The sequence below is a fragment of the Condylura cristata genome, unplaced genomic scaffold (genome assembly GCF_000260355.1).
Source record: "Condylura cristata isolate star-nosed mole 26May11 unplaced genomic scaffold, ConCri1.0 scaffold00008, whole genome shotgun sequence".
Lineage (NCBI taxonomy): Eukaryota > Metazoa > Chordata > Mammalia > Eulipotyphla > Talpidae > Condylura > Condylura cristata.
Genome location: NW_004567109.1, coordinates 15,684,026 through 15,711,689, shown reverse-complemented (window position 1 = coordinate 15,711,689; position 27,664 = coordinate 15,684,026). Strand labels below are relative to the sequence as shown.

The following is a 27,664-nucleotide window of genomic DNA, read 5'->3' as shown; positions in this document are numbered from 1 at the left end:
TGTGTGAATAAATAGCTCTTAAAAAAACAAACAACCTACTCATTAATCTCCCAAAAAGGTTTTGTCTGCTCCTTGAATGCAGAATCCTTGGAACCCCAGCGGAGTAATCAGGCCATAGTAAGATGCCCAGCATAGGCCTGTGATCTAAGGGGCTAAAAGGAACAAAAGAATGACTAGTTAAGTGGTACTAGACCCTCCCTCCCTCCCTAACAGCTGCTGCCTCAGACAGCTGTATCCAGCCTGTCTGCTGAAGGCATTAAATATTCACCAAATGCGACATTAAGTATGCAACAACTATTAATCTGGAGATCAAGAGATACATGAGGGCCCAGAAAAAGGAAAGGGAAAACTTAGAAGGATCTAACTCTTTCAACTTTGGAATTTGGAAACCAATCTGGGGGGCACCCATTCTGTACAAAATCTAGTAGTAGTTTTGGTATAAGCTTGTGACCACTTCGGTTACAGAGGTGACACCAGAGGCGACTAAATGAGAGCAAAGACTTGGATCTACATTCCTTTTTTTTTTTTAAATTAAAGATTTACTTATTTATGCATGTAAAACGAGGGGACAGGCCAGAGGTGGGGGTGGGGGGTGGCGAGAGTATTCACTAGGAACAGAGTGGGGAACAGAACAGGTAGATTGAAATACACTGCTGAGGGGAGCAGCGAAAAGGAAAGGAAAGGACAGGAAAGTCACCCATGTGGGTCAGCTTCCTGGCCAGGGAGCTGCAGTAGCTGCAGACAGCTTCATTGTACTGTGCTTTTAACCTGCTGTGCCACCAAGGAGGGTCCCCAGCTCTTTTTTTTTAAAGATTTATTTATTTGTGCATACAGAACTGGGGTACAGACCAGAGGTGCAGGGGTGGTGAGAGGATTCACCAGAGACAGAGTGGGGAGCAGAGCAGGCAGATTGACAAAGTACACTGCTGAGGGGAGCAGCGGGTGGGTCAGGAGAGGTCTGCCTCGCCATGTGGTCACGTCCGGGGCAGGGGGGAATCGAACTCATGCGGAAGTGATTTCATTCTAGTGCTGTGCTTTAACCCGCTGCGCCACCAGGGAGGACCACCCCAGCTCTTTTTTACTTAAAGACTTATTTTTATATAACCTGGGGAATAGATCAGAGGTGCAAGGGTGAGTGGATTGACCAGAGGCAGAGTGAGGAGCAGAACAGGCAGACTGACTGAAATACACTGCTGAGGGGGGCAGAGGGCAAGATGGAAGAGGTCTGCTGAGCCATGGGTCAGCACGCTGGCTAGGGATCAAACTTGTGCTACAGTGGCTTCATAATGTTAAGACTTAACCCCGTGAGCCACCAGGGCGCCCTATGCTTAACAATTCTTTAACTGTAAAGTTGCTATCAGTGAGATTCACGAGTTTTAGTCTTCAAAACATAGAGTGAAAGGGATGAGAAATGAGAAAACTCCATTAACACATGGCAAAGGCCTAACCTTACACCTCAAATAACCCAAATATCTGAGAAAAGGGGAGACTTCTTTCTGAAAAAGAAAAGGAACAAAAGACCTTCATATGGGATGGGAGGTGAAGTAAAGGTAGAATATGTCCATTACCATCCCACTTTATGGAAGGCTTTTTTCTTTTGTTTTCCTCACTTCGCTATTTTGCCAGCACAATGCCAACACAGGCCTGTCACTGTTATGTTTCAAGCTTTAAATAGCCCCTAAGCAAATTTCTTGGTACCATTTAGCTTTTCAAAGCCAGCACTAGTCTAACTAGTCTCTACTTGTAGCAGCACTTGTTAAGTAATCATCACATCATGTTACATGCTGCAATTTACTCAACCTCTACAGCAATGCTGCAAAGTATCTTCCCATTCTACTCATAATGAAACCGAGGCCTGGAGAGGCTTAACTTTCCTATTTCTAAGGCAGAATTTGAAATTGGTCTGTTTAGAACTATAATAAAGTGCTATACAAACCTACCTGTCTGCTTGGAAAATTCTTAGTTGCCCTTTAGATTCCACTTGACACATCACCCCTTTCTGTGGCACCCCTAAGTATTTCTCAAGTCCTTTAAGCTCCCTGGTATTTAGTATGCAACAAAACACAATCATATACTACTGTAACTATTTAAGACTACTCTCTCACATTAGACTGTGTTTCTTGAAGCAGATATGATCTAGACCTGTAACCCTGCACACTCAGCCTAAGGAGCCTTACCATTAATGATAATATTCCTGCAGAATAAGCCTCCTCCCATAATAGAGAATGACTAGGCAGTCTTCTTGGGGTGGTTCTGGCTGACACATAAAATTTGTTGTTAATTTCAGTATGATACATAAATGAAATTGATTATATATGCATGAGTGCCTTAGCTCCAATCCCAGCTCTAACAGCTACATGACAATGGCTAACTTATTTAATTTTCCTAGGCTTCAGTTTCATCAATTTGTGTAAATGGAATAAGAAGAGCTACTATGCAGATGAAAAAGACCATATGGCACAGACTAAATAATATATTTTATGTATCAATTGTAACTAATGAAATACAATGTAGCCACCCACAGTATACTTTCCCCCAGCTATTAACCTCTGAAATCAGACTGCATCTTATACTGGATATAAAAATAAACTATTCTGTCAGTTTAACTGACAGTATTTTTTCTTTCCTTAAGTACTTAAAAATACTTCTTACAACAAATGGCTACACTGTCAATGAAATATGGTATTATCTTACAGAAGCAGCAGATAATGGATTTTGGTCCATACAACAATGGTGTTAAGGTATTCTTACCCCCAACTGTGGCATCAGTTACAGCATCAGTTGCCTCATTTACAAAAATTCAGATACAGGATAGGTATTCAAATTCAGTTCTCCCACAGGCAGGTGAAATTATGTTTTCCATTGCTGTGGGGATCCCTTTAATGAGGTCAAGAGCAATGAATGGGATTAATACTAATACATCATAATACTTAAATTAAAATGACTGCTCAATAGTCATTGCCAGCAAATAGCAACTTAAGATAGGCTCAAACAAGGCCTAAGAATGTATCAACAGGGCCCATCCTTGGTGGTGTAAATGTGTTAAAGCCCAACACTGTGAAGCTAGCCACAGGTGTTTCAGCATAAGTTCGATCCCTGGCCAGGAAGCTGACTGACACAGTGCAGCAGACACTCGCTGCTCCCCACTCTGTCTCTGGTGAACCCTCTCAATGCCCCTGCGGTCTTTGGCCTATACCCCATTTCTGTGTGAATAAATAGCTCTTAAAAAAACAAACAAACAAACAAACAAAAAAAAACCCAAAGAGCTCATATGCAGCGTTGCGCTTTCTAACTACTGGGCAAAGCCTTGAGGGATACAGAGCTTCAGGATTTGAGACCTGGGAGTACTTGGGTTTTTAAAAAACTGAACCCAACAGGATCCCTGGTGACACAACAGGTTAAAGCACAAAACTAAAGTTATCCAGGGCCACTGAAGCATGAGTTCGATCCCCGGCCAAGGAGGTGACCCACAAGGCATAGCAGACCTCTCTTGTTCCACCCACGGCTCCTCTCAGCAATGTGTTTCAGTACATCTGCCTGTTCTGCTACCAACTGTCTCTGGGGAATTCTCTCACAAGCCCCTACTCCCACACCTTTGACCTGTACCCCAGTTCTTGTGTGCATAAATAAATGTCTTTAAAAACATTCACTACCACCTCTACGTCCTGTGTTAACCTGGCTGATGAGCACTCTAGAGGCAAAAAGCCTTTTGGGATCTAACTCTCTAGCTACTGTCCTGAAATAGCCTCTAGGTCTTGGTGGTCAGAAAGCCCCAGAAATTCCTGACCTATTTTTACCTTCATTCCTAGCTTAGGGTAGAGGCTGGGAAAGAAAACAAGTGTGAATAAATCCTAAGGTTATCTGAATATCCCTAGGTATAGAAGTATAATAATCCCCTTAGTAGCAACCTATGCCAAGAATACCCCTGGAGGCTCCATGGAAACCCTGAAGGAGAGGGGAGAGGAGCAAAGGAAGTTGATGTTGCAAGAAGGTTATGCTGGTGTGCAGTTTCTGAGCTTTTGGAGAACTACCTGTGGTCAGTCATGGCAGCTAGAACAGCACATGCAGAATAGAGATATGATTTGGAAGCTCCCATACCTGGGATCAAATTCCAGTCACGACTTACTAGTTCTTGGTAATACCAAAATAATCCAGCTATTATTTGCTACTGAGTAATTGTGATATGCCAAATTATATTTATCACTTGAAGTTAATACCAGCTTCAAAAGGCGTAGATCTGACCTTCCCAAAGGAGTAGGGGTTTAAAGTCTCAGAGCTATTAAGCTATTACTAGCCACCATTCGCTGGCCCACATGGCTAGACCTCTCCTGTCTTGCCCACTGCTCCCCTAAGCAGTGTACTTCAGTAGATCGTCTGTTCTGCTCCCCACTCTGTCTCTGGTGAATCCTTTCGTCCCCTGCACCTCTGGTTTAGACCTCAGTTCATGTATGCATAAATTAATCTTAAAAAAAAAAAAAAGCATTAAAGTCTACCTACAGTCCACTGATTTTCCACAAGAGTACCAACAATGCAGGAAAGAACAGGCTTTTTGATAAAAGGTGCAGTCAACTGGACATCCACATACAAAAGAATGAATGTAAAAGCTCTACCTTACCACACCTACTACAATAAAATAATTTCAGGGCTCTCCCTGGTGGCGCAGTGGGTTAAAGCGCAGCACTAAGAAGCTAAAGACACTTCCGCATGAGTTCATGAGTTCAATCCCCGCCTGCCTAGGAGTTGACCACATGGTGTGGCAGACCTCTCCTGACCGCCCGCTGCTCCCCTCAGCAGTGTACTTCCTCAGTCAGCCTTTTCTGCTCCCCACTCTGTCTCTGCTGAATCCTCTCACCGCCTGCACCTCTGGCCTGTACTTGAGTTCTGCATGAATAAATCTTAAAAAAAAAAAAAAAAAAGTTAAAAAATGGATTTCATGAAAATGAAAAACTGTTATATTTCAAGGAAAATAAAAAGATGGGAGAAAATACTTGCAAATCACACACTGGTACTAGTCTATCATTAGAACATAAAAAGAACTTATAATTCAAAAATAAAAGGACAAATAACTCAATTTAAAAACTGGCAAAAAATTTAAACAGACCTTTCTCCAAGGAAAATAAATTGTAAATAAGAAGACAGATAAGCTCAACAGTAGTTAACTAGGGAAATGCATATCAAAACCACAATGAGATGCCAATGCCTATCCAGCAGGTTGGTTACATTAAACAAAACAGAAAATAACAAGTGTTGGTGAGGATATGGAGAAAATAAAAACCTCATTTTTGCCGATGGGAATGGTGCAGCCTGTGGAAAACAATTGGGCAGTTTCTCAAAAAAAAAAAAAGCCTACACAGTATCACCGGGCAATTCCTCTACAAAATATAGACCCAAGAAATTGAAAACATTTCCAGACAAAATATGTATACAAGTATTCATAGCAGTATTAATCATAGCAGTAGTGTTCTTAATAGCCAAAAAGCAGAAACAACCTAAATATCTATCAATGGGTAAATGAATAAAATTGAAAACATACAATGAAATAGTAAATTGACAATGTATGGGAACAGTAGTGACACATACTGTAGCAGATCAATCTTGAAAATATTATGCTAAGTAAGAGAGTCAAAAAGATCCTACATTGGAGATGGACAGGCAAGTTGAAAGAGACAGAAAGTTTATTTGTAGTTGGGTGAAGTAGAGCCGAGAGGTTAACTGCTATGAGGGCAAGACAATTAAAGGACATGGGTCTTCTTTGTGAGGTGATAAAGATGCTCTAAAATTGATTATGTTGATGATTATACAACTCTATGTATTAAACAACATTGTACACTTAAAGATTTTTTTTTGCAAAAGAATTGGGGAGTAATAAGAACAAATCATCAATGAGTCATCATCAGTTTGTATCAGATAGCTTGTGTTCAACTATTTGCTTTAAATGGGTAAATATATTGGCAGATGAATTATACTTGAATAATCCTAGTAAGTCCTTTAATTTCTATTAGAAAACTGGTAGACTGTGCGCCATAACTGATTTGCAGCTGTATGTTTTACAGGAACTCATATATAAATATGAATAAACATCAAACAAGATACAGTATATAAAATCCAAACTTACAGTGCTCCTTGAAAATCAGATCTAGCAAATCTAACATCTTTAGAGATAGGAAAGAAACATAAATGAAAAACATTTTCAAATACTTGGAAGGATTTTCTTTTAGGGGTATGAAGGAGAACTGGTTTCAGTTACTAACACATAGGGCATATTCAAACTAGGGAAATCTAATATGTGGAGCCGTCTTAAATAGGCTGCTTTTGGCAGTTTGTTTCCTGTTGTAGTAAGAAGTCCTGATATAGCGCTGTAACACAGATGAACCTTGAATATATATTATGTAGAGTGAAAGAAATGAAACACGATAGGCACATGTTATCTGATTCAATTTATATGGAACTTACAGAATAGGCAAATCCATGGAAACAGAAAGAGGTTGCCAGAGTCTTGGGAGAGGGAAATTGATAGCAACTACTAAGAAATATGGTTCTTTTCTTTTTTGAGGTAACAGAAATGTTCTGGAATTAAATAGTGATGATGGTTGTACAACATTGTGAATATTCTAAATTCTATTGAATTGTAGACTTTAAAATGGTCAAACAAAATAACCTTCATTAACTGCTTAGAATATTATGATGCATAATGGTAAATATTGGCTATTATAATAACTTTATTTAATAAAAAAAACGAGGCACAGGGAGGGGTTACAGGTTTCTGTTTTTGTCAAAACAAAAGCAAAGGCTGTGATGAGGCACAACCAGGAATGGTCCCCAGTCTTGCGGCTTGAAAGCTTATATAATGAAAGATCACAGTTAGTGACAGAAAGCTATAGAAAACACAGGCCAACTGGCCAAGCTATAGACCCAGAATAGGCAGACAGTGGGTGGCTTGGGTATGGCAATAGAATCTGACTTTCCAAGCATAAGTTACTTGTCAATAAAGAAAATTCTCCTCAAATTTTGCTCTTAAGATCACCCTTGAAAGAAGACTAAATTTTCTGCATTCAAAGGCTTTATTCTAAAATTTCCTAGTCATTCAAGTGACCAGTGCTCTACTAACTCTAGCAACTTACTTAGGGGCACAGGGACAAAAGTTGTTCCTTAATGGCCTCCATCAAAAGGAAGGCTCTCATACTAACATTTACTATGTATAGAGCATGGAACTGGTCAAATAAAAACTAAAACCCCTCCAGTTCACCAGACATTGCGGGGTTTACAGCATTACTACCTTCCTTCTCAGAGGTGGAAGTAAGTTGCTTGTTTTAAGTTACTAAACAAAAGACAACTCATAGATTCGGGTACCATGTCCTTTCTAATACACCACAATACCTCTTACACATCAGGGATTGTCTAAATGTGAGAAATATTTCTCCCTTGTAGTAAATAAAGACAGTAATATTTTAGGAGGTAAAATGTCAGGTTCTGGCAACACATAAACTTGGGCTTGATTACTGACCATACGAATTACAATGCTGGGAAGTCACTTAATATTGTTAAATTTCAGTTAATTCTTTTAAAATATAGATATTCCTGAACAACTGTCTTCTTGGCTGCCCATTATCCGTTTTCCTTAGGACACATTGTAAGTATAAGTATGCCCATGTGGCTCATGCTAATCCATCTGATATTCCCTCCCCAGAAACTTGAATCTTGAAAAGGGGGAGAAAGAAATAAAAACAGTCATGGCTTCAAGACCATTCCTGTAGTCTACTACTGGTATCCCAATTCTTTGCAGTTTTTCTAGTTCTGGCCTTTTTAAAAATTAAAGCTTAACAATGAATCTGTGAGGCCCCAGCACCCCTCCAACAAATTCCATTTTATTTCTATCAGTCTCTCTCTTTGTTGTTTATAACCAATGAATCACAGATGAAACAGTACCTCATCAGGTTATTAACAGTATAGTGTGGAGTTCAGCAAGTATATATGTTGACACTCTAGTTAATCCAAGTAAATTCAATATGGACTACAAATCAACATAAAGGCATGGTCACGTTGCAAATATGATACAAATAGAACACAGAAAAAATTTTCCCACTGATCACTTTGCTGGGCACCTCCCAGAAAAACTGTTCTATAAGTTTCATATCCTTACTAGAAAGGCACCTTAACATACCTGACATGGGTCTTCACTACCCATTCTGCTCTAGGAAATGTCTCAGAAGTTTTCAATCACCTGAAAATGGAGAAGCAGGGTATCAGTCTTTTGAAGAGGGAATTTAAAAGACATACAAAATAAAAGATAGAGATCCTGCATGCAATTTACACATTACAGGAGAGAAACATGCAACTTTAAAGAAATTTTAAGTAACATTTCATTATGTATATCAATATGGGGACCTATACGGGCTCGTCCTTGTACATTTTAAAATAGCTCAGCAGAAAGCTTTACTTTGGGGAGCAGCAGGTCTAATCTATAGTCATTGAAATTTTACAATGTGTCATTTAAGATGTCAGACTTTGTGCCCAGGTTACATTACAGTTCACTTGTGATGGGCAGGATTATTAAGAGTTATGGCTAATTTATGCGGCAGCATATGGTTTTTCTTTTTACAGCTATTTTTATTAAACAAGTTTTGCAAAGTTTTAACATTAAAATTAACAGCTAAAGAATTGTTTATGCAAGTTGCTGTCACAGTTTATGTAAAAGAGAAATATGTGCTATTAAAATCAGACATTTAGGTTACCTTTGGTTTTTTGCGATGCATGTTAGCTTTACACATCCTGATTCTCTTGCGATAATTTTCCTTTAAAAAGGGGGGTATAGAGTGATCTCTTTTCATCAAAACAAGACATAATGCCCTGAAAGCTGACTTCAAACCATGGTTGAAAATTCAGTTATTTACACTTTATCACAATCTACAAATACATTTTTTTGTTGGTGTGTTTTAAAAAGAAAAAAAATGCCCATCATGCACTGCTGCAGGCAGCTTGGCACTTCAAACAAGAGGATTTTTCACCCCCGAGCAGTTTAGGTGGCTCCCTTAGAGAAGGCATGAGAACCCTGAGAATTAGCACAGGTGAGGAAACAGGGCCAACCAATTCCAGTTTCCTCTTTTGATCTCTTAGGAGGGAGGAGGTCAGAGCCCGTTTTTCATGCTGGATCCTGCCCCAGGCCAGCTGATCACTATAGCATTTCTGGGATTGTCAGGGAATTCCTTAAGGGCGCCCAGGGTTTGCTGATTTGTCACATCTAAATGCAGGCGCTGCTCTTTTCCAAGGTTGCATAGATCATTTGCTATCAGCCACTGAGGGGCTCTACAGAAGATGCAAAATAGTGGCTGGCACTTTAAATTCTGAGGCCTCTCTATATATGGGAACCTATACAAGTTTTTGGCTCAGTTGATGTTTTCTCTTAAAAAATTACAGCTTATGACAGGATTCAATAGAACTGCTTTCAACAACTTCCAGGGGGTGAAAAAGCTTTGGTTATTTTTAAACTAAAACTTAACAACTCAATAAACTTTTTTTTGGTAAACTTAAAATAAAATCCCCCCACCATTTTTAAGAATGTCTCCAACTTTTAACAAGACCATTAACTTTAGAGTTAATTTAAGTTTATTTGAAAGAGAAAACTATTTTATTGTCCACCCAAAAAAAATGACAATTCATCACATTTACTTTGATTAAAAAAGGACTAAACTTTATTGACAAACTGCTGCAGACATTTTGACATAAGTTTAAGCTACCTATTTAGGCAGACTTACACATGTAGCATTTAATCTTCAAAGAACAAAATGGGAGGACGGTACAAATCCAATTAGGACTTTAACTTATGTACAAAGTGGATTTTGATTCCTTTCTCATTCAGCTGCAGTGTCCCTTTTTATATCATGCTAGTGTTGAGACATACTTGACTCGCTAATTTGGGAACAGTTCAACATTGTCAACTTAAGAACATCAGCTTTTGGCCCCAGTGTCCAAGTGAGCTTTTTCATGGAGTGCAGAATCTCAGATGGACAGAATACTTTGTTTTTAAATACTGAAAAATTAGGACTAGTACTAAAAGACTTTGTGGATAAAAAGCTTTACATCAAATTCGATTCAGGTGACTAGCCCCTCTCCCCCAATTAATCTCTTCAAAACCTACTCCCTGCTAAGTATCTCTCAACACTGTATGTCTGGGGCTAGATTTCAAAACCCACATAATGAAAAAGTCAGTTTTACAAACCTAATTTGGTTGTTGCTTTTTTAAATCAATTAACGTTAAAAATTGCATCAACTATTTAATTCATGAGGATCTTTCATATTAAAATTTAACCTTAAGATTCAACCGCCATGTGCTTTTAAAGGAATCATTTTTAGAGACATCTGAGCTTACTTTTACATGGTGGCATCTACTGCCGTTAACATTTGTGATTTTAAATCTTAAACAGCCCTGAATTTTGAAATGTAGCCTAGTTTGGGATTCTGCAACTACAACTTTACGGGATGCCTCAAATCAAAACTAAGAGAAAGTTAACAAGCCTTAACTTCAGAACCTTTAAGCAAGCAATGTCACTTTTGAAACTAACAGGTTTGTGTGTTTTTTTTTTTACTCAACTTTTGTTTTATTATAAAAGGTACATTTCTGTTTATATTTAAACAACAAAGAAAAAAAGCATCTACACACTTAAAAAATTAATTCGATAGTCCTAAATCTATTTTAACTCATTTTAAAATACTACATACAGAAGCCAGAATGCAGAGTTAAGAATGGAGTAAGGTGGGGAGAAGAAGGGGACCACGAAGAAAAACACTTAGACAATTACTTGTCTGTTGTGGGTAAAGCAACAGGAATCCTGGGAGATACAAGAAATCAGTAACAACTTTGCTCATAACTGATATTTTCCCCTCATGTTTGATTTTAATAACGTCCATATGGGTGCTCTCTGTATGCTCCCTTCACTGGCCTAGCTGGAGGGGCCTTCAGCGACGGCCTGGTCCCATTCCAGTCATCTTGCCCTGTGGAGAAAGCAAGAAGAGTTTATAAACCAAGTGTCAAGGATATTTTAGAATGAGCAGGGATAGGTCACCTGGTAAAGGTCACCAAAAATACTGCTTTACTTTGAATGTCTTGCGACCTCCCTGGTGGTCTCTGCCTTTCCACTCTATTTGGCTCCCTTGGGGAGCTTAAGCAACTTCTCCATAGATGACAATCTATACTCCAGTCCCCCAAACCTAGAAAAACTCATTGAGTTCACTGGAGAAATCAATCTCAGTGGGGCATATCCCTTTCCTGTTCCCAAAGCAATGTGGTAGGCAGCGTCAAGTAAGGTGACAGTTTTAGAAGTCTTTCAGACTAGAAGCAGATGGCTTCCTTTTCCTGCAACAGCAAATGTGGAGAAGTACCCTTGGTGCTCTGGGAGAAGCAAGCAAAGGCCAAGTCTCATGAGGCTCTCAGCTAACACAGCTGATCCACTCCTCTGCTGGTGGAAGTATAATCAAATGTTGTTTATTCAAGCACTGATTACTCAGATTCATTATCTCCTTTCTTATGCCAATAAGCCAGAGAAACCAGACATGCTCAACATCCTCAAATTTGGTTTGCCTTTGTGAAAGAAAAGCCTGGGGAGGTGATCACTTATTTCTAGACTTGATCCCCTATGAAAATGGGCTGTGGTGGTTATAAACTGAATTCTTCTCATTCACCCCAACACTTTCCCTGTGCCAGTTCATTTCCTGAGTATGTCTCCAATTGTCTATAGTAAAACATTTGCTTCCCGTTACTATACACATAAAGCTTCTATATGGATCTAAAATCACAAAGAACCACATCTAGTCCTGTTTATACTTATATAATAAGATATGTCTAACACTTTCTAAGTTGCTTCTTCATACCAATACAAGTTTTTCTGTTTTTAAAGGTAGAAATCAAAACAGATAAACTGCAACATCATACCAGAGCACAAAGAACAGCCTACCTTTTCTAGTCATCTTTCTCCAGCAAAATGGAAATTCAATTTAGTTAAATGCTTACATAGGTCCCACTGTGCTATCTCTCTAATGGAGGGAAATACTCAGGGGCAATCACACTAAATCCTTCTAAACTATTACAAAGTCAGTGTAGTATTACAACACTGTCCAGTACCATTTATCTACAATGGGTAAAAACTGTTTCCCTGGGCAAGAAGTTGACTACTACATATCATGCTGAGAAGCTGAAGTAAGAAGCCCTTATAGGCTCCCCTTTACCAGGTAGCGGTAAGGTAAGATAGTCAACTAGAATCATAAGACTGTCAACCTCTGAGCCCTTTGCAAAGGACTGTGGAATTCCCCCAGGAATGTAGAAAATACCTCACACTAAAAAGGCTGCTTTCCCTGCGCCCACTGCCACATGGCACTCCCTCTGGAGCCCATTAAAATCAGGCCATAACCAGCTCTTGAGGACACTCCTGAGCAACACATTTCAACCAAAACTTGGGGAAGGCAACTTGGTCCTGTTGCCATTCCCGCCTCTGTAACTCTAGGGATGAAGCACTGAGTTGAGTTCTCTCCAAGTCAGTAAGGAGCTTAGGGTTAGTAAGGCCCCACGAATGGGGTCCAGTTCCTCTAGTCTGTGATCTGAGGCTAATGAGCACTATTCTTGCCCCCAACTTACTCTGGCTAGCTATTTGCCATCTAGGTCCCTTTTATCTAGCTATTTCCTCTACAATGAGATTCTTTGTGATCAGATCCAAAATCATTCTTAAAAGTGAAGAGGTCAGAAGAATAAAGATGGGTAGGAATAAGTTGTTACCTACCAATGTGGCCTAAATATTAGCAGCAAAGGCCCAGCAATATAACCTAGGACTAGCCATCTTCTGGCCAGAAGCAGAAAAAAAAATCAACACCAGCTTCCAAGTCTGCTGCTCCAATTTATTGAGCTGTTAAGTTGGACTAGAGCCATTGTCTTAAAATAAATTTTTTCTGGTTTTATTTATTTATGTTTATAAGAGCTGGGGTGTAGGTGGTAGGGGGTGTAGGTGGGGGTGGGTGAGAGGATTCACCAAACACAGAATGAGCAGTAGAACAGGTGGATCCACTGAAATAGACCGCTGAGGGAGCAGCAGGTGAGACAGGAGGTTTGCTGCACCATGTGAGTCCGCTCCCTGGTTGAAGATCAAACTTGTGCTGCAGTAGTTGCAGATAGCTAGATAGTGCTGAGACTTAAAAGCCCTTATGCCACCCAGACCCCTTGTCTTAAGTCACTCACTTAACCTTACAAAAGTAATAATAACCTTAAATCACTTTAATGGTTCCTTCTACTATATGCCCAAAACGTTGAAATAGTTCTCTTATTGTTACATGTTCCAGTATTTTCTTGGTCTTCTACAGCTGTCTCCTTAAGTATGTGACTGACTCCCAATAATCTAGTCACCAGCATCTTCCCCAGGCACTTACTTGTACATTCTGCTCCATTACAGAAATAAAGACATACCATAAGCTTCGTAAGAATCTTGAACCTCCCCATGTCCATAGTCATAATATTCTGAGTCCCTGAAAGTCAAAGACAAGAATTAGCAAATCATAGCTAACTATGAATTTCACCTTTCTCCCAAATACTTCCATATTTTAATCATTTAACTGAGTATAATATAGAGAAAAATACACACTCTGCTCCCTTTCCAAAACACACAAAAAATTTTTTTGGGGGGGGGTAGGGAGGGAAATGCACGGGACTATGGTGGTGGCACACGGGTGATTTGGTGATGGGAAACACGCGGGGATTACAATCGAGATGGAAAAAAAAAAGTGCAAAATGATGTAAAAATAACTTTTGTAATAATTAAAATATATATATGTATATATATATTTTTTAAGATTTATTTATTTATGCATATAGAACTGGGGACCGGGCCAGAAGTGCAGGGGGTGAGAGGATTCACCAGAGACAGAGTGGGGAGAAGATGAACTGAAATACACTGCTGAGGGGAGCAGTGGGTGATCAGGAGAGGTTACCTCCCTGGCTGGGGACTGAATTTGTGCTGCAGTGACTACAGTAGCTTCAGAGTGCTGTGCTTTCACCCATTGCACCACCAGAGAGGGCCCACAAAATATTTTAAAAACATATTTATGCTATGTACTCATAAAAAAGTGTGACAACTATAGCAAAGGAAGATGGATACCACACAATTTTAAAGTACAGTCCAAAACTGACCATCTTAACTAGACTGTACATACTGATGCATTCAAAGAGTTCAATGAAAGAGAATATGAAAAGAACTGTCCAGTCCCTACTGTAGGATTATGAGACATTTCTAAAATAAGACACAAAAAAAATCTTAAGAAGCTAAATTATGATATCGAGATTCTTCTACTTTTCTTTTACTCAACTTCAGTGTAGCTGTGATATTTTTTTTAAAAAATCAAAAATAATTAAGGTAAATTTCCTTCTCTGCTTCTATGTAGCCAGAGATCAGGAACTTTTCATCTGCTACTCCCAGATTCTTCTGCATTACAATTTACAATTTGCAAGTTACCAAATTTGCAAATCCAAGCACATACCTTACAAGTGTCAAAAGCAAAGGAAATAACCTCCAAGGTAAAGCACTGCACCTTTAATCTGTGCTGCCTAAACCTCTCAGTTCCTCCAACTTCTTCCACCCATCTCTAGGACAGAAACAACACTTCTATTGCTTGACTCACCCTTGACTCTGGCTGTAGTAGCCCTCGTAGCCTTCATAACTCTGTTCTGCGTAAGTATCATCATATCCCTAGAAAAATAAAGCGAAAGGAAGTCAGAATCACAGAATACGGAAGGTAATGATATCCCATGGTATTATGGTGGGCTTCTGGATTAACAGTACTTGGAAGTTCCCTCCAAAATGTTGATACCCTTTAGAGAATAATGTCTAAAATAGAAAAAAATTTTAAGTGAAACAACCAACCAACCAGACATTTATAAAAACCAAAACCTTCAAATGTGGGCAGGAAATAAGGTTCAAAGTTAACTTTGGTGTTATGAGCAGTAATAGTGGGAGATTTCTTAGTAAATTTGCTTTATCAAGGGACAACTTATTTCCTGCTTAATCTACATATATTTACTGCACAAAAAAGACAGATTCCAAGGCAGGCCCCACCATCACATTAAAAGCCAAGTCCCTCTTATTCAAATCCCTTTGGTAACATTCTAGGTATTGAAGAAATGGCACACTGTTCAAACTTCTTACATATTCTTCGTATGTTTCAGGTGCAGGGGGTGGAGGCAAAGGTATTCTCTGGATGCCTGCTGTCCGGGCTCTCGGTGCTGGAGCACCCCTCACAGTAGGTGGGGGTGGCACTCCTCGAGTCACAGTGGCACCTCTGGTGATGGCTCCTCTCACTGGAGTACCACGCACTAAAGCCCCCCGAGGTGGCCCAACACCACGGCCCCTATAAAAAGAAAGTTTAATTAAAATGAAACTCTATAAATAGGCTATATTCATGATCCATGATATTTACTTGCAAATTCTGAAAGTAAATAGATTCATGATGTGTTTAGTGGACTATTATTACAGCACAGAGGCACACAGGATGAGACCCTTAACGGAAGACCTCCAGGTGCTAAGGTGGACCTGTAAATGTCTCATCATTAAAGTGCCTTATAGGTTCTGAACATTCCATAAAGGTTGGTCAGAAAAGATAAAATTCTAAAGTCAGAGACCATTTTAAAATGCTAGAAAATTAAAAGATCAAAGTTTCATTGTGACCACAGTACCTGATTATGGCTAAAGTGGCCCAATTCTACTTTTGATACAACATACAAATCCTGTAATCTGTCTAAGCTGGAAATAAGAGCACCACTGAAAGAGGCGATGACACTAGCTTTAAGTATATCCTGTTTCTGGTTGTCTCCATTATTTTTACCTAGGAACAGGTGGAGGAGGTGGTGCAGCTCCCCGGCCTCTCACTGGCACCCCACGTCCACGAGAGGGCTCTGGTACTCCATTCAAGTAGGAGAGCTCTAGAAACTGCTCCTGGCAGATATCATCCATCATATCCTGTGAAGGAAATGTAATGAGGAATACTGTGCAACATCTCCATTTTCTACTGAGAATTAATCTTAGTCCACATGAGCCTTGGATGCTAAGGAAAGTTTTGAAAACCCAGATGAAGTCTTGGGTCATCCATTCTCTGAAGTCAAATGGCAATCTACCTGTCATGAATTTGAGTAAAGTCTTGATGGCAAATCCTTCACTATTCAGATGTTCTTTATCTCATGTGGCCCTTGCCTATTCTCCAGATCCCCTCTGCCCTCTCTCCATGTATAACCTCATTTTAAACCATGCCAAACAACTTGTAGTTCAGAACCTGGCATAGTCTTATATATCCATTCCTGCAAACATCAACAGTTTCCCATTCCTAGAACAATGAAAGCCACTACCATTAAGCTTTTTGCACTGGGCAATATATATTAAGTTTTATATAGATTTTATAGTTTAATCTTCAAAATAAACCCTGAAATAAGTAGGCAGATCTTCCCCTGACAGCCAGAATGTTTCAGGGACCACAAAGAAAACAGCAGTAAAGACACAGAGCTAGTTAAGTGTCAGACTCAGATGGAAATTCAGAATTACCTTATTCCAAAATCTAAGCTTTGACTCATTATTGACTTTTTTTGTCCACTCTCACAAGACTTATGTCTAAAATATTACTTCTTCTGAACAACTTTTTCTTGATGTCAACCCCCACTCCTTCTCTTTTCCCATAGTACCATGTAATTTTCTCTACCCAAGCATTTACCACATCATTTTAGAATTGTTTCTCTTTCTCACTACTTTTCAGGAGCCATTATTGTAGTCTCAGATTCAAGTACAATTTTAGGCACCTACTGGATACTTAACAAATGTTTGGGATGAACAGGGAACATGAGGCTCAGAAAACTGAAATAATAATTTGTCTAAGATGATGCAGACAAAGTCCCCAGTCCAGTGTTCTTATTACTGTATCAGGATGTTTCTCTGGTACAGTTAATGGTTATAAAGGGAAAAAGGAGGGTTCTAGAGTTAAGGTGCATAAATAGGCTCACTTTTTTCCTTCACAAAGGGAAGAGCTGAGTCAAATGTCATTTGCAAATCTTTTTACATATTTCCTGATGAGAGCCATTCAGTTTTTATATTTCCCAGGTGGTACTGCTTCAATAGGAGATTCTAGTCACTACACAGAAATGTTCCCCCCCAACTCTTGACGTGGTTTTCTACCTTACATAGTACTGCTTGCTGCCTAAGACTCACATTTAAGAATCCACTGACCAAAGACAGTCCATTTACACAGACTCTTCTAACTGCCACATCAACATTGAGGAAACCAGGTGTCCTTGGCAGGTATCTTTTCTGAAGATCCATTTACATGGAAGTCTTGTAAACCTATCTCTTGAAACTAATGATAAAGATGGAGATACCCTGGAATTCTTCAGAAATAAGGAGCTCAGGATACTTCAATACAACACCTCAAAAAGAGTGAAAATAACTTCTTCAAAGAAAAATTGACCAGCTCCAAGTTTTTCTCTAGTATATCGATATTTTAAGTTGGCTGTTTCATGCTGAACATTCTAGTGATGATTATGTAGTTAGAAACAAAGTGGCTGCTGAGACTTCTGAAACAGTGTTGGAATCCTTGTTGCTCAATATTATATGTACACACAACTTATACCTATTTTCTGATTTACCAATTATCACATCCTCTGACATCACATTTAATTCTACTCCTTCAGTTTACATACACAGGAAAATCAAGAACTGTATCTCACCTCCTTTTAATATTAACAAAGAAAATGTGTTTGCCTATTTAAGTCTAGTGAAGTAGTATTCCAAATGCTTCCTGAAGTTCTACACTCATTCATTGTTATTAAATACCCAATTTTAATTTAATGTTAATTATGACATTAACAGGGCTGTTAAGTGACAAAAAGTACCACCATTTTCTATTTATTCAAAAAAATGGACCCTCTGACCAGGTAGTAATAAATAAGACAGGTAACTTGATCTGCCCTAACTTCCTGGGCCTCAATTTACTTTCTGAAAAGAAGTTACATGATAATGTTTAATATTATCAAAAGTCAAGCTGTTAACAGTCATGTCTCTTTCAAATCAAACTCGGAGTAAATTCCTCCAGAAGATAAAGCTCTGGATGTACCCAGGTCAGAACTTAACCACTAGCACTGCATGCTGTAAGTTTTCTGCTCATGCCTAGACTTTAGAAGATAAATCTCTTTAGTGCAGTGGGGGTTTATGACCATCTTAGTCTATTTTAAGTGTCTATCATTATCCAGCTATTAGAATTACAAATACATTATGGACACAAGATACTTGTATACAACTAAAACCACATTAGACAAGGAGCAGAGTAGTGATCTAGTGCTTTGAGAATTAGGCACTAGGGTCCACCTCAGAAACACTAACATAAAGGCAGAGTTTGATACAAAGTTTTTAGCTATGCCCAGACTCTGGCCGGGCAGTCTGGCCTTAACAGCACAAAAGCCCAGTTCTCTCTGGTTCAAAAGTTAGGATACAGATTTCCTTACTGGAACTAGAAACTTCTTGACTTCCTCCATAGCATGGGCCATAAGAGCATAGGCCTCACATGGGGGTCCAAAGACTTCAATGAAGACATGTAGATCCATATTCAAATGGGCATATTTGGGGTCTCCACCTTTACGCAGTTCTTCCTCCTGTGAAAAAAGGCAGAAAAATATTGAATCACAAGGAATAGGGAGAAAATCACTAGACCAAAAAGACAGTAAGAAGGAACCCCAACAACTAAGAGAAACAGTCAAGTGTTAAGAAGTAAAACAAGTTCTAGAGAACAATTTACAGCACCTGCTACATCTGTAATTGGTCTACTGCTAAAAGTTAACTATTGGCTTGAATTCACTGATATGTCCACAGGTATTTGTGTTGAAAAGCATAGAAAAGGCAAATTTAATTCCAGCCTCCATTCAGGTAACAGATTTTGCCAAGCATACATTCATTCATTTATTGCCAAGTATGTACTTTCAAATTCCAGGTAGAGCTGTCAATCATTAGCTTTATCTGCTTATATAGTCTGGGGAATTCTATGAGAAGAAAGAAGTCAGGATAGAGAGGAGAAAAGTTTATTAGCTAGAGAAACATACTTCAGCACTAACTGTAGTCATCTAGTGAGAAATGAGTGGACTAGAAAATAAGATCTGGGAAAATAATGTTTGTCAAAGAAGCCCAAAGATGCTTAATAATTTCACCTGAAGGTGGCAATTTTCCTGAAGTTGGAGAAGGGGGCTGGAGAAGACATGAAAAGGATGTAAATGTAAATGTATTGACTTTATCTCAAAAATCACATTAACATCACCTTAACCATATCTGTTAGTGAAATGATTTACTAAGTCACATTCAAGATAAAGGGACTATATTATTTGAATGGAGGAGTGTTAATGAACTTAAACTGACAGTTGCATAATAGATGTCAACTTTTATTATTAAAAAATAATAACAACAAAAAGGATGCCTGGGCCTCTCCGGTGGCCCAAAGTTGTTAAGTCCCAGTACGACCACCGTGAAGGCCCACCACAACAGCCTGAGATCAATTCCCGGCCAGGGAGCTGACCCACATGGTGCAGCTGACCTTTTCTGTTTTGCCCACTGCTCCCCTCAGCAGCGTATTTCAGTCAATCTGCCTGTTCTGCTCCCCACTGTGTCTCTGGTGAAGCCTCTCACCCTTCTCCCCCACCTCTGGTCTATACCCCAGGTGTTGTATACATAAATAAAATAAACCTTAAAAAAATAAATAAAAAGCAGACCCTAGGAGACTGTTCCCTTTGGCGGGAAGTTCTTGGCACTTACTGTACAAAGCATACGGGGCTACAGAATGAAGAAAGTAAAGCATTAGATTCAGTAGTCAGGATTACTTATAGTATCCTTTTAGGATACTTTCTTTTAGCAGGCCCCAGATTCCAGCTGGTTACGACATAAGCTAGTCAACTAATCCTCAGACTCACCTGCACTTACTACACTGCTAATCTTATAGTCCCAGCTGTTAGAAAGGGAGTATGCTGCTCACATTTTAGTGTTTTTTACACTGGGTATGTTTTAATACCTCTAGCTTCCTTTCCCTTTCCAAGTTTTCATAAATAAGCTTACTAATGCCAAAATTGCTACAACTGTTTCCATTATACACTCAAAAGTCAGAAAGAAACTCATTAGGCAAGAAGATCCAGGGTTGCCAAGCAAGTAAATTAACTGGATCTACATTATCTCTTAATATCTACTAGAGTTTAAAGGAGTCACATTCTGTAAATCTAAAACTGCTACTGTACCATGGGTTAATGGAAGGCATTGTCTTCTTGTTTCACTGACTTACACTTACCTTGGCTTTGTCTCTCATTGAGCCTTTTCCCAAGACAGAGATCTTGGCACCAGTCTCTTCTTGCAGCCTTTTGATTGTATTTCCTTGTGGTCCAAGGATTTTTCCCACAAAATTGAACTGCAGAAATTAAAACAAATTTCTAAATTTCTAATTACACATGGTTCCTATAAAGTATTTTCATATTATCTCATTTGATCTTCAACAACCAATAAAATTAGGTAGAATATTATCATTCCTAGTTTACTGAAAAATGGTTTGAGGCTGTAGCAATAAAATGAGTAGCCTAATTTATGCAATTAGAAAAGTGACAGTTCTGGAGCCCTTTCTGGTGGTGCAATGGGTTAAAGCAGAACACTGCAAAGCTAGCCCACTGCTCCTCTTAGCAGTGTACTGTGTCAATCAGCCTGTTCTGCTCCCCACTGTCTCTGGTGAAGCCTCTCTCTGCCCATGCACCTCTGGCCTGTACCCCAGTTCTGTATGCATAAATAAATCAATCTTAAAAAAAAAAAAAGAGAGAGAGAGAGAAAAGATGGAGAAGAACGAGAAAGCACTTAAAAGAAAAAATATGGTAGGGAATAAAATTATCTACATCCAGTTAATGATGATTTGTGTTGTTTCTTTCTTTTTTTTTTTTTTTTTAGAAATCAGGTTACCATTTTGATAGAACCCTTCAAGGTTCAACTTTTGTTTTGACTTGGAGCCTGAACAATATTTAAAAAGGAAATTCTTTTTGATAACAAAAAGATGAGCTTATTTCCTTCCTGGTTGGCTACAGCAAAACTAGCTGTTATTAACTATGTTTTAGGTATTAAAAACAGTATTGTAAGAATGGAAGAGAAGTTTCACAGGCTTGAGTTTCTGATGCTCCACAAGCCTATAAAATGGCTAATGGCTCTCATATCCACAAAGATGACTCAAAGAAGTGAGGCACTTTATGCTTACCTTAGGATACTGTTTGACAGGTATCAGTACCCGCTCCTTCAGTTTCATGTTCTTGTGAGAAAATAAATCCAAGTAATTCTCTTCATCATCCTTTTTTGAATCCCCTTTCTGAATTTTCTCAATTTCTGATTAGGACAAACAGAATTTAATTTATTTTGGTCTGGTAAATTTTCACATCTACTTTCAGAAGTAACATGGAGTACTGCACCATGAGATTAAACAATTCAATGGAATGTGCTTACTTCAGATATAGATGGGGTGAAAGCACCAAAGTCACGTGAAGCTAAAAGTTAAGAAGCTAAAAGCCTTCTTCCAGTAAGAGCAATTGGATCTTCCACCTCCATCTGAACGAGGCCTGTACACCAGATACACCCAAGTGTTTCTTTAAAATATTTAATAAAACTAATGGAGTTAAGTGGGGGAGAAGGGGATTAAAGATTTAAGAAAATTCTGCATCAAGAAAAAAAATAGCCTTACTGTGATAAAGAGACAAATGTCAATAATTTAAATGTACCATGGAGTTCCAATAAAGTTCCATGTGGCAGTAGCACTTTGGATATTAGTAGTCCTTAAATGTTTGAAAGATCTGATGCCTGAACTTACTCTGCCACTTATTAGTTGTGTGAACTTTAATTGCTTTGAATTCTCATTTCCTCGTTTGTAAAACGGAGGCATTATCTATCTTGTGAGGCTGTTATAAAGACTGAATAAAATAATTTATGTACAATGTTAACTACAGCCCATTTTTAAAGATGGGCTTACTATCCAGCTAACATTATCTAGTCCAAAGTCAATGTCCTAAAGGAGAAAATGTATGCAGGTACTTGTCAATGTCCAAGTTATGAGGGTTTCATCACATAAAACCCAAGATTTCCTATCATTAGAAAACTAAATGTCTTCCTTCCTTCACTCAGTGATTGCAAATATGTGAGTGATTCCAGTAGAGACGCAGTTGAAGAGAGGTACCGGTAAGATCATTTAACCACTATGGGAGATTTATTCAGGGTAAGGCACCTATCCTGTAAAGCACAGGAGATACAAAAAAGCAAGCAGATATGGTCCCCATATCCACTGTTTAAATATAATTGAGAATTGAATAATAAAATTCATTTAGCATAAAAAGCAAAAGACTAAGAGGCAACATGAGTGTTCAAGAAGGGCCAACTTCCATATATGGAAGAGGAAGGACTAAAGATACTCAATGACTACTAAGTATTAAATACCGTACAAATATTACTTTATCCTAAAAAATAACTAAAGGAAACCCACGGGGATTACAATTGAGACAGGAAAAAAAATGTACAAAATGATGTAAAAAAAAAACTGTTATAAAAAACAAAACAAAACAAAACTAAGGGAGTAGATGGTACTATTCCCCTTTCACAACTGAAATAGAGAGAAATCTGTCAAAAGCTGTTAAAAGTATCGTAATAAAAATTAAAACCCGGTCTTTATCTTCAAACCTCATTACTTTTATTACGGCCTTTCAATTAAGGGTTTGTTGGGGGGAAGCATTTTACATAAGAAAAGGCTGGTTTGGGAAATACAGTCTGCCCCAGATACTGCCATGTGTTAAAGACAACAGAAGGGCTCCGCAGTGCCTCACATCTCAGTTGCCGAATCTTTTTCTTTTTCAATTCTATTTCTTCCCTTTGCCTCACTTTTCTTGGAGAGCTAGGAGTAGGCTGCAAAGGGGAAAAAAGAAATCAAGGAGAAGCTCCCCTAAAATGGTTTACACTCAAGGCAAAAGTACTTTCTAGACAAACTTTTTTAAGGCTCATTTAAATGATCTTCAAGTGGCTCTCTGGAGACAGTGGGTGTCCCAAGAGTCAAAGAAAGAAAAGTTAAGGTGTAAACAACAGAGGTGACCAACTTGTTTTCTAGCCAGAATTTACAATAATTCTCTCTTCTCCAGTGTCTTCTATGTACTAGGAATTTTATATTTATTGTTTTTTGACTTTATAGCTAGGACATGAATTCAATAAAATCATGTAACTTATCTAAGACCAAAAAACTAATCAGTGAGAGGTATTTAAATTCAGGTTACTCCTAAAAGCAAATCCAACAGATCTGGTGACATTTCTTTTACCATCATTTGATCTTCCATTTTTGTAAGTGCTTATCACAACCAGACTGTAAGCGCCAAAGGATTGAGGACTATTTCCTAAATGTATGTTTGTTATCAGAGCAAAGAGCATGAGTTTTGAAGCTAGAAAGAACTGGATTTGATTTTCAGCTCTGCTACATGCTAGTGTGTGACACTGAACAAATCATTAAAACTCTTGATCTTCCCTTCTGACCTTAAAAAAAAATAATAATGAACACAAAATGTTTTTACTGCAAAAGTTGGGGAAAATTATATACAAACTTATCAAGTGGACTGGCTTGACTATGAACAAATTACCATGTACCTTCCATTAACTGAACTCTTGATAAGGGCTGCACTAACAAGACTGGTCAAGATTTCCTAACTAGGGCATCCAGAGACTGTTTCTCAAAAAGCAAGATTCAGACATTCCTCTAGACTCTCAATGTTCTTGGTTCATACCTCTAATAGCACTAGCCCTCCTTTTAATGATTTCTGGACTGCTTTCATCTTACACTGAGTATATGCCACTCTTAATATAGTGTGTAATACATAACGGGCATCTATAAACATTTATGAATGAAAAAAATGTACCATTAATACCCTCAACTTCCTTAACAATTCATATGACTATCATCCTCAAGCTTACAATATTTTGCCCCATACCTTTCTGACTCAAGTTTTAGAATCCTAAGTTTGGTAAGCTTACTAGCTTTGTACCCAAAAAAGCCATCAAATTATTTCTTTCAAGAGAACAAAGAGGTTTTTTAATAGTTCTTATCATGAAACTGAGAATCTAAAGAAAAGCTATAGACTAACCACCCCTTCCTCCCAAGACATAACCACTATTATTTCAGATACAATGTTGACTAAGGGTTGGATACTGGTTAAAAATATACTCTACAGGCCCTCCCTGGTGGCGCAGCGGGTTAAAGCACAGCACTGAGAATCTGAAGCCACTTCCGCATGAGTTCGATCCCCGCCTGCCGCCTGCCCCGGAGGAGACCACATGGCGAGCCAGACCTCTCCTGACCCGCCCGCTGCTCCCCTCAGCAGTGTACTTCGTCAATCTGCCTGTTCTGCTCCCCACTCTGTCTCTGGTGAAGCCTCTCACCGCCCCTGAGCCTCTGACCTGTACCCCAGTTCTGTATGCACAAATAAATAAATTAAAAAAAAAAAAAAACTCTACAATGGTTGAAGCACAGCACTGCAAGCTAGCCCCAGCCACTTCAGTGTGAATTCGATCCCTAGGCCCAGAGGTGATCCACAAGATATGGCAGACCTCTCCTGACCTGCCTGCTTGCTCCCCTCAGCAGTGTACTCCAATCTGCCTGTTCTGCTCCCCATTGTGTCTCTGGTGAATCCTCTCACAGCCCCTGCACCTTTGGCTTGTACCCCAGTTCTGTATGCATAAATAAATAAATCTTAAAAAAAAAAATACTCCAAAGCCTAAGTTAAAAGGTCTTTAAGGGGATCAATTTTCACATTGCAAGACAGAGGCAAGCCCTATCATGTATGGGGTGGCGTTGACGAAGAGTCTACCAATTGAAGGCACAATTCCGTTTTGGGCTTTTAATTTTTTTTGGTAAGAACTTTATTTTCTTCTTAACTGTGTATAACACACTTCACTGTTTTTAAATTCTAACAGTTCTACATGTATTTATCATTTAATTACATTCATGCATTTAATTACATTCAGGAGACCAGCAGCATAGTCAAGCTACAGACACTTTTGTTATAAGGATCCCTCAAATTATCTTTTCATAGCCAGTCACTTCCTTCAATCTATTCTCCATCTCTATTATTGTCTTTTTAAGACTATTAAATTAATGGAATTATACAGTATATACTCTTAAGACTGGCTTTTTGCACTTAACATAATTTGCTTGTGATTACAAAGCAACCTACAAAGTTGCTGCATTTAACAGTTCATTTCTCTTTAATGATGTGTACTATTTCATATGGTATGGATGTGCCACCGTTGATTCACCACTGAAGATATGTAATGTTTCTAGTGTTTAGTTTTTATGAATAAAGTCTCTATAAACGTGTGTAAATTTCCTGTGAGCCTAAGTTTAAATTCTTTCTGGGGTAAATGCCCCAAGAGTATAATTCTTGAGTTGTATGGAAAATTTTTTTTAAAAAGCTTTATCAGATATCTACATATCCTAACAACCTGTTCTTATTTATCAGATTCTACAAAAAAAAAAAAAAATTAAACTGTATATAGCATTACAGAACTTACTTTTTCATCTAAGATTTCTGAGTTCTCCATATTACGTATAGCCGTCATTTTCATTTACAGTATAAATATTTCATCTTGTGAATCTCATGCTCTCCAATTAATGATAGTGCACATCACTAAAGGCGCACCATTTATGAATGAGGCATTCATGAGCAAGTTTCATTGCGCATGTTCTTAAGAATGGTGCAGATGAATTTTAAAGGAATGTTAAAAGTTTTAGATGCCAAACTGTTACCCAAAGTGGTACCAATTCATTCTTTTAGCAGCAATGTTTATGACTTCCTTATAATTGGCATCCTCAAGTCCCAAGTCTAGTTTGACTTGATTTTATCGATACTGAGTTAATTTGCCAGTATTTTCATTATTTGTCTCCAAGTTTCTTCTTGTTTACTCTTTCAGTTAACTTTATGTATGATATGTCAAATTGGGAAAAAACAAATTTAGCTAGAATTAAGTTTGGAAATGTATTAAGACACACACTAAATATTCTATAACCTTAACACTACTAGTTCTTCCTCCTTATGCGCATATCTCCCCCCACCCAGCAAATTTCCCTTTTTTATTCAAGACTTCTTTTACTGACTTTCCTAAAATTCTGAGGTGACAATATGTAATCAAGCTATTCCTCACCTGTAATATTGAGATAAAAAATGCTTCTTACCTCAGAATGGCCAGGAAGATAGAATGAGGAGCATACTTCTATAAAGGTCAAACATTATTGTTATTGTTACAGTTATTCACCTATAGTTAAGATGATTTTTACTGCTTAGCCCATGACATTGGATACTATTCTAAAAGGGAGAGTAGGTTCTTTTTTAAAGCTGACTGATACTTGCGTATCAGAAACACTGATTTGTACATCTGTATCTTGAAATTAGTTCTATCACTGACCACTTTTCTAGGTAAATAACCACAATATTGGTGCAACTTGTGACAGCATTTGCCTCTTTCCTTACATTTACACTTATCTATTGAGTGTTCAAGCACTCTATTTCTCCCTCTGTGTGGATAGATGTCCGTGGTGTGGAGAATAACTAACATGATTTCTCATACTTTGTGGAAACCTCAGATGCCAGAACTTCTGGCCAAGTGTCTGTGATTTTATATTGTGGAGCATTCACTATAATCCTGAGGATTGCAGCTTTTTATAATTTTGGTGTGGCTGACCCAAGAAACAAAGCATTAACAGATTTTTGTAGAAATTACGATTCCAGGTCTATCTGGTGGCACAGGAATTAAAGTTTCAGTGCCAGCAAAGCAACTCCAGCCACTGTGACATGAGTTTGATTCCTGATCAGGGAACTGACCCACATGATGCGCAGACCTCTCCTGTCTCGCCTGCTGTTTCCCTCAGCAGTGTATTTCAGTCAATTTGCCTGTTCTGCTCCCCACTCTGTCTCTGGTGAATCCTCACTCCCCCACCCAACCACCTCTAGTCTATTCCACAGTTCTTGTATGCATTAATAAAAATAAATCTTAAAATATATATATATGTATAACACACACGATTCCACGAAACATTTTGAGATAAGGCTGGTGTCTTGAAAGAAGATAATTTCTTTGGCTTGATTTCCATGGAAGTTTGTCACAAACCTGTGTTCTGCTATGGAACATGAATATTTGGGTTAAGGAATAGTTTATCCTAATAAACAGCTAAACACTGTGGGCAGGAAAAAAAAAGTAACTATTCTAAAGCTTCAATGGACTTTGTGTGTAAAAATTTTCTCCACTGAATAACTCTAGAAGGTTTTGTGAGCATTCTTTCAAGATCTTCTCGTAATTGTTAATCTACTCAAAATAGTAACCATTTCTGACTCATTTATGACTTTTATTTTCCTAGTTGTAGAATGGATAAGAAGCATTTTATGTTTATGATAAATATTTAACACAGAACTAATATTTTTGTTTCAGAAAAAGCATGCACACACTGAATCCTTGTGGGTCTGCAAATGCATTTAATTATCATATTTGAATCTCACTTTGAAGTCCATATTACAGATTTAAATTTCTTGTAAATGTGTCAATTTTTTTTCCATTATGAAACGAAGAATTCATTCATCCTAAGT

At 38.3% G+C, this 27,664-nt stretch overlaps 1 protein-coding gene across 2 annotated transcripts in view; it reads right to left on the bottom strand.

Moving 5' to 3' along the window:
* KHDRBS1 (KH domain containing, RNA binding, signal transduction associated 1) overlaps positions 1-27,664 on the bottom strand; it is a 35,034-nt gene that overhangs the window by 3,965 nt on the left and 3,405 nt on the right. Inside the window, exons 2-10 of one of the 2 annotated variants that reach the window (XR_193499.2) lie at positions 21,268-21,392; positions 20,326-20,442; positions 18,509-18,655; positions 15,853-15,986; positions 15,177-15,378; positions 14,653-14,720; positions 13,445-13,503; positions 10,797-10,989; positions 8,162-8,221 (exon numbers count right to left, since the gene is read on the bottom strand). Coding sequence is in view for 1 of the 2 variants with exons in the window: in XM_004678734.1 (XP_004678791.1) it covers positions 10,892-10,989; positions 13,445-13,503; positions 14,653-14,720; positions 15,177-15,378; positions 15,853-15,986; positions 18,509-18,655; positions 20,326-20,442; positions 21,268-21,392 (950 nt within the window). In the remaining variant the exon portion in view is untranslated. Of the gene's footprint in view, positions 1-8,161; positions 8,222-9,661; positions 10,990-13,444; positions 13,504-14,652; positions 14,721-15,176; positions 15,379-15,852; positions 15,987-18,508; positions 18,656-20,325; positions 20,443-21,267; positions 21,393-27,664 lie in introns of those variants that run through there. The other variant, XM_004678734.1, reaches the window with a different exon arrangement.